The 8,136-nt window shown below is 38.2% G+C and overlaps 1 protein-coding gene across 1 annotated transcript; it reads right to left on the bottom strand.

Annotated features, from left to right (window-relative positions):
• Positions 1-7,145: 7,145 nt before the first annotated feature.
• On the bottom strand, positions 7,146-7,808 carry LOC108727992 (uncharacterized). The gene has a single exon (XM_018456339.1). The coding sequence runs from the start codon at positions 7,806-7,808 to the stop codon at positions 7,146-7,148; it is 663 nt and encodes a 220-aa protein (XP_018311841.1).
• Between the last annotated feature and the right edge of the window lie 328 nt (positions 7,809-8,136).

Genomic DNA, 8,136 nt, shown 5'->3' with positions numbered 1-8,136 from the left:
GATCGGTGTTCCTGGGTATGCCGACACTGCGATCGGCGGCGTTCGTTCGCTTTTCGCGCGTTGTCGGCTGGTCCCTGTGAATTATATTTTTGTTTTTAAAAAAAGGTTCGGGCGCACCGCGCCCTCATCGCTGCGATGCAGCGGCGTCCGGCGGATGTAATGCCGGGTAAGATGCATTATTGGGGGTGCATCGTTACAAGGTAAAGAATTTGTCGCGCAATCAATGCAGAAATTTCTTAAAGAAAACGACATACATTTTCGAGTAACGCGCAACCCGGACATCAAAGCCGCTATAGTCGAACAGAACACTGAAAGAGCGAATGTGGCGTTATTTCACACATAGAAATACGCGACGATACATCGATGTTCTACAGGACATTGTGCACGATCACAATCACACGCATCACTCATCCACGAGAATGCAACCAGCGGTAACGAGACAAAACGCATGTATCGCTTGTGAAAATATAGCTCATCGTTGGAAAAACGACAAAACGTTAAAGAAACGGGTGCGAAAGGTTAAATATTGTGTCGGGGATCTCGTTCGCATCAGTAGAACGAAAGGTGCCTTCGAGAAAGGATACGAGGCTAACTGAAGCGAGGAGATATTTCGAATTTACCGTATTCTCGATTGGCGAAAACCGCACGTGTACGAATTGAGCGATTTGGCAGACGAAATCATAGACGGTATTTTTTATGAACAAGAATTAGTTCGAGTTGAGAAAAACTTACAAGAAGAACAGTTTATCGTCGAACGCGTGATAAAGAGTAAGGGGCGAGGAGGTAATAAGCAACTACTAGTTAGTTGGCGCGGTTATCCCAGCAAGTTTGATACTTGGATTCCGGCTTCAAGTTTAATTTCTCTTCGCGATGAAGGAGGAACAGTTTCTTCTGGTTCTTCCGAGTAACAGTAGTATGCGTCATTTTCCGAATAATACAACGTCGTCCTTCATCACGGAATTACCTCACTCGATAGCGTTGCAAGGACAATGAGAAGTTGCGTTAAGTAAGATTCAATTTCCCTGTACCTTTTTATACGTACGTCATAACGAGAATATGATCGGATTCGTCGATGTTAAACTGAAAAAGAACTTCTTTTACCGTAAACGGACCACTCGTCTCCTCATCGGGACGAGTCTCCTCGTCCGTTTATGGTAAAAGAAGTTGTATTTCCAAATGGAATTTACAGCGATATCCATGAACTTATTGAGGCGATTAATACCGCGTGTACAAATGTCAAATCGCATTTTTATTTTGAACAGCAAAAAGTGACTGGCGGCAAAATCTGTATAAGTGTTAACTGCGATGAGAAGTGTAAAATGCTACATCATATAAACTTTTCCGATAATTTTCTACGAATGTTAGGTTTCTCATCAGCCATTTCGAGTAAACATGCATTTTATTCCAAGCTCGCGATACGTAAACCTAATTCCAATGAAACACAAGAGAAAACTTTTCTTACGCATGGATTTAATAAGGAGACGGGACGACGACAAGTAGATGGTTTATGGTTATTGGAGTATCGAACACTGTAGTTTGTGGCGCTCTATCCCTGATAAAATGTTCATTTATTGCGATATTTGTGAGTCTTACATAACAGGTGATGTACGTACTCCTCTTCTCAGAGTAGTTCCAAATGAAATACGCAGTCATAATTATGCATTTGGTGCAAATTTAGTGAAGCATTTCTCATTTCCGAATTATATCCCATTGCGACGAACAAAGTTCAGAACGATTGAAATAGATATAAGAGATCATCTCGGAAAAAAAATTCCATTCGAATTCGGAACGCTGACAGTAATACTACACTTTAAACGTAAGCAATAACTTTCTTTCGTGTACGCGATCGTGTCGATATTGGTTTTAGTTGATAGAGTAGTCTTAGTTAGAAACTCACGATGGAATATGAGGAGTATTTTGATGCATGGGACACCGGTAACCGAGGTGGAATTCCACGTGTTTTCGCCCTACCAACGCGGACATGGAATCGATAGCTTTCTCGGTGGACTATTCAGAAAAATATTACCCTACCTAAATAAAGGTGCACGTGCTGTCGGGAAAGAAGCTTTGCATGCGGGAATTAACGTGATAGAAGACGTCGAAAATAATAAAACGTTGAAGGAAGCGGTCAAAAGTCGACTAGCAGAATCGCGGAGCAATCTTAAGAGAAAAGCCGAAGAAAAAATAAGTTCCCTGATGAGGGGATCGGGATATAAAATATCCGCGAAATCCGCAGCACTTCAGTTTCCATTCGGCGGTCGAGATAGTCATATCGTGCGTCGCAAACGACGTCGAATGATCAAGAAAAAAAATCATCGAGAAGTATCGCAGGAAAGAAGAACAAAAAAGTGACGAAAAAAAAAAGAAAATTCGTGCTGCAGGAAGAAAAACCAAAAAACCATTCAGTAGGAAACATCGAGTCAAGAAACGCGACGTATTAGACATATTCTCTTAATTGAGACAGGAATTCACGGAAGGGGGAGGAAAAGCATGTCCTTTTTTCATACTCACTCAAGCGAGTGTATAAAGAGCGAACTCGATCTCTTCTCTCTGCCTCCTACGCAAATCAGCATTAAGAGCTCGCATGGATTTATTACAAACCCGTAACTTCGCTCACGAACGATTCACCCACAGAATTCATTCCCGGACATGAAGAAGACTATCTGGATCTCACTCACACCATGTTGAGCCTTCGCATACGCGTAGAAAGCGATCGCGGGGAGAGCACATCGCTCGCACCTGACGACGCGGCAAAAGTAGGACCGTAAATCATTTACTGCATTCCATGTTCAACCAAATCGACGTATATTTCAATCAAAAGCTCGTGTCGCCGCCAAACAACGCTTACGCGTACCGCGCATACATCGAGGCGTTATTAAATTATGCTTCACCCACAAAAACTTCTCATCTAACTTCCTGCTTATAGGACGCGGATATCCCCGGATACATGGACGACACGTTAGGCGCGTCAACCTTAAATACGGCGCTCGAGAGACGCGCAAAATACATTCAGGGAAATCGCGCGCTAGATCTCATAGGTCACCTTCACTGCAACGTTTTCAATCAAGATAAATTTTTAATTAACGGAGTGGAAGTTAGAATGAGACTCGTACGCTCGAAAAATTCGTTTTGCCTTATGGAAAATAAAACGTTATCAAAAATACGCATTCTTTACCAGTCCACTCGTAAGAAGAACAAAAATAAGTCCTGGTGTGCTACTCACACATGCTAGAATGTTGAATAAAACTACCGCCAAGTATCCCCTTACGAAAGTCGAAGTTAAAACATTCACGATACACGCCGGCGTCGTGGGGGAATCGATAGACAATGCAATATTCGGACAGCTATCGTAACGAATAATAGTCGGTTTTGTCGATAACAAAGTGTTTAACGGTAATAGAAAATTGAACCCATTTAATTTCAAAAATTACGGAATAAATTTTTTTTCACTGTACGTCGATGGCATGCAAATTCCCAATAGACCGTTACAGCCAAATTTTTCGAAAGACGAGCCGCTCTAAGTTGAAGCTTATCACACATTATTCTCGGGAACCAGCATTCACATTCTGAACGAGGGTAATTCTATAACTAGAAACGATTACGGCAACGGTTACACTTTTTTTGCTTTCGATCTTACTCCAGACCTATCCGCTAATTGTACAGAACATTGGAATCTCGTGAAACAGAGCTTACGATTAGAAGTGAGATTCGAAAAAGCTCTTTCCGTGACTATTAATTGTATCGTCTATGCTGAGTTTGATAACGTTTTAGAAATCGACTCCTCGCGTCAAGTCATTGTCGACTTTTCCGGTTAACTCTACGTCTTTCGTGAGAAAATTATTTTCCCTCACTACACATTTTTTTTCTCATCTAATTGTACGCAAGACGATGAACAAAAGCTTCAGTCTTACTCGTGACACCGACGCAGACGTTTCGCGACGTAAAAAGAGTAGCGGATATTCGAATATCATAATGGATATATCTTCTGTCATTAAGATTGATGCCTTATGAAGCCAAACACAGGGTGTCAATGTATAATAATTTTTTATTTGTTACAAAAGTTTTGTACAAACGTTTCGATCCCGTTTCGAATCCTTTTCAATGCTATTGTACGAATTCATCGAGTTTCCTGACGCACTATCCTCTCTTAAAATTGGCGTGTTACGTGCCCTGAAGCCTCTTTTCGTTGAGGTTGTTAGAGTACTTCGTTTCCGTTGAAATGTCGTATCTAAAGGCTTTGGGGGTCGCCGATTTCGAATCCGGTCTCAAAATTTGAAAATTCAAAATGGTTAAATCAATATGGCGGATTGAAGTTTTTACCGAAAATGCTAAAAGTCTTCCGATTTTTGCGAAATGTAGTATTAAAAGATTTTCGGGGTCGCTGATGCCGAAACCGAACTTAAAATTTGAAAATTCAAAATGGCTGAACCAATATGGCGGATGGGATGCTAAAAATTCTTCGATTGCAGCGAAATGTAGTATTGGTGGGTTTTCGCTTTAGCTGATATCGAATCCGAATTTAAAATTTAAAAATTCAAAATGGCGGAACCAATATGGCGAACGGAAATGCTAAGTTTCCTGATTTCAGCGAAATGAAGCATTAGAAGATTTTCGGGATCGCTGATGCTGAATCCGAACCTAGAATTTAAAAATTCAAAATGGCGGAACCAATATGGCGGGCGGGAATGCTAAAAATTCTCCGATTGTAGCGAATTGAAGTATTAAAGGGTTTTCGCGGTTGCTGATGCCGAATCCAAACTTAGAATTTAAAAATTCAACCAATATGGCGGATGGGAATGCTAAAAATTCTTCGATTCCAACGAAATGTAGTATTGGAGGGTTTTCGCTTTCGCTAATATCAAATCCGAATTTAAAATTTAAAAATTCAAAATGGCGGAACCAATATAGCGGACGGAAATGCTAAGTTTCTTGATTTCAGCGAAATGAAACATTAGAAGGTTTTCGGGGTAGCTAATGCCGAATCCGAACTTAGAATTTGAAAATTCAAAATGGCTGAACCAATACGGCGGTCGGAAGTCTTTAAAATTCCTCGATTTTAATGAAATGTTCTATTAAAGAGTTTTCAATGACACTGATTTCGAACAATCTTTCCATTTCTATTTCTAATCTAAAATTAAAAAATTTTAAATATTTAACCAATTTGGCGAACAGCAATTCTATGTCGATTCTTATTTTAAGACCGTCTTAAGGGGGATCCTGGTTTAGAAGGTCAAAAAAAAGGTGTATTTAAATAATTTTTTTTATATGGATAGAAATAACTAGACTAGTTTAGCTTTTAGGGATACTTTAATACACATTTTAAATGTACCAAAAAATTTTTTTCGGGTAAAAAAGTCACAAAATGGCGGCGTCCCAGATTAAGTAGTAAAATGCTTTCTCGCTACTGGTGCTAATTGGCGGACAAGATGTAGCTCGTGTTTCTTATCTGGAATGAAATATTACAACGATTTTTAATTTATTATATATTTTTCTTCTATTTAAACTAAAAAAAATATAGAAAAACTCGAAAAATATACAATTTTTTCGTTTTGAAAGAAAAATGTGCATTTTTACGGTACGTACAATTATATTTGATGGACTCTAAAAATTGTTAAACAATTTTTTTTTACAAATGTTTTTAGTTTAACTTGAAGATAATTTTATTGTGAAAAGAATACACTTTGTTTTATTTTGATTGCTCTTATAGTTTTCGTGTTATCGTGCTCGCCAATTATGTTAAAACGTAAAAATAAAAATTGGAGAAAACGCGTTTCAAAGTTTTCAGTAAGAAAGTCTTAAATTATTGGATACTTACATAGGTTAAAAATACGTCGAATTAGCCCGTATAACTTTCGGAACTTATTCTTGAATAGTTTATCTATCGATTTATGCAATAAAACAAAAATAGATTTTTTTGACCTTCTAAACCAGGATCTCCCCTTAAGTAATCTCCTAAAACGCTAATGTGGTCCTCGCTATATGTAAGGAAACAAGTCTTTTTCGGGTGACGTAATGAACAATAATATTATAATATCATTTTTTGACCGATAAATTAGAGCCTTATATCGGTCGAAGTTAGATGCCAAAATGCTTAAATAATTATTACAGTTTTTTGGGATGCACGTGGCATAATTCATATCGATTACCTTCCGTCGAAGCAAACAATCAATGGCGATTATATTCAGCCTTATTGGTAGAAGTACAAGGGTATGCTCATGCGCATGGACAGTCAAGGCTCTGTTCTTCATTACGTCACAAGGAGCGACAAATTTGAAGCAAAAAGATTTGACAATAGTAATTTGATAGTAATTTAATAGTAATTTAATAATAAATTGACAATAGTAATTCTTAAAGCATTTTTGGTTAAATAATATGTAAATATATAATATGACATGTGATAATAACTTTCAACTCTGCTTGGAAAAATATCTGAAAGTATTATAATAGTTATATATATATTGCATTTGACATAAGAATTAAAATAATTAAAAGATACACTCGTAAATCAAAATCATTACTTTTATAATATTTATTATAACCAAAATGATATTTATTAAAAGCGTTTTTTTCAAACGTAAAACAAAAAAAAGGAAGCAACATGTACCGTGGTTACATTAGCGTTCGATAAAAAATAATTGTATTATAAAATTGTTTATGGTATTTAACTAACGAATTCCATTCGCCATAGTGATTCACTTTGAATTTTCAAATTTTCAATCCGCCATAACGATGAGGTCAGTTTTCTAATGCAAACATTTAGAATATAAATTCGTAATAATATATTTCATAATGTCTAAAAAGGAGAGTATAATGGAACAGCGCGCGCGGAGCGCACGCAGGGAATGTGCTAGTATCGTAAACATTTTCTTATTAATCTCACGAATTATAATTAAAAGTTTACAATAAGATAAATAATATAAATGATATAATATTATAGATAAATTTACACAGTTCAAACAAAGAATAAACTTACATGATATTCGTGCTAATATATTATGCTAATATAATGCGTGTCATCTACAGGGTCCGTCACTTAAATCCGGACATAAAATATTTTTCTCAAAAAAGTCGTTTATTACAGAAAATATGAAAAAGTACAAATAGACTACTTTATAGTTAGGTTAAGTGATCTTTTCTGAGACATTTTACTCAATGTATCCGCCCTGCGCCTCGATCACCGCTTCAATCCTGTTCCGAAAGCGCGAGCATGCCCTCTGCAATTGCGCACGATCCATTTTCATGAATGCCGCTTCAATAGCGGCTTGGAGGGAGGCTACATTGGGGTGTCTGGCTTTGTTAATAACCCTCTCGACTACGCCCCACACGTAGTAGTCGAGAGGATTCAGATCGGGACTATTCGGAGGCCAGAAATCCTTCACGAGCAAATTGCAGCGGGCAAGTCTCTTGGCCTTGGCGGCCTCGGAGAGCATCTGTCGGACCTTGAGGACGTAGGACTTGTATCTGAGGTCCTCTTGGACAATCCGACGAACAGTGGTGTCGCTCATCCCCAAGATGGCCGCTAATTTTGCGAGTGAAACTCTTGAGTCCTTCGAAATGAGGTCTTGTGCTCTTTTAACGAGTTCCGGAGTCAGTATCGCCTTCTCCCTTACATGTATTTTTCTCGCCGGAGTACAAGAACCCTCCTCGGACTCCTCCGAGGCTGCGTATCTCTGAACAATATCATACACCGTTGACCTGGGGTATCCGAAGAACTTAACAATTTCGCTTGGCGTCCTTTCGGCGCGGACACCTTTAATAACCGCCGTTCTTCGGTTATATTCCGACGTCTTCCTGAACGACTCGGCCATTTTGAGGTTATTAATGTCTTATCGACGTCTCTAACCTATCTTTAGGTCATGTGACACCTACTGCTGCATTCTAATATGGTGGGAATGTCAAATTCAAATTTGTCCGGATATAAGTAACGGACCTGTATATCAGCTTTGAGATACATCTAAACAATATAATGTCAAGTACAATTAGAAACTACACGAACGCAAAAAAACAAAAACATTAAAGAGAGGACATTAATATAACAGCGATGACATATTTGGAAAAAAAATATGACATATTAGAACCTAATGGTGATTGGTTTGTGAATCTGAGCGGTGTTTGCATTCCATATGAAGTGCAGGC

This window comes from Mycetomoellerius zeteki, unplaced genomic scaffold, assembly GCF_001594055.1.
Source record: "Mycetomoellerius zeteki isolate Tzet28-1 unplaced genomic scaffold, Tzet1.0 scaffold568, whole genome shotgun sequence".
Classification (NCBI taxonomy): Eukaryota; Metazoa; Arthropoda; class Insecta; order Hymenoptera; family Formicidae; genus Mycetomoellerius; species Mycetomoellerius zeteki.
Note: the sequence above shows the minus strand (reverse complement) of the source record. Positions and strands in the feature narration are given on the sequence as shown.

Excerpts from the sequence above, each read along its gene's own strand:
- LOC108727992 (XM_018456339.1), bottom strand. The coding sequence starts at position 7,808 with ATGGCCGAGTCGTTCAGGAAGACGTCGGAATATAACCGAAGAACGGCG.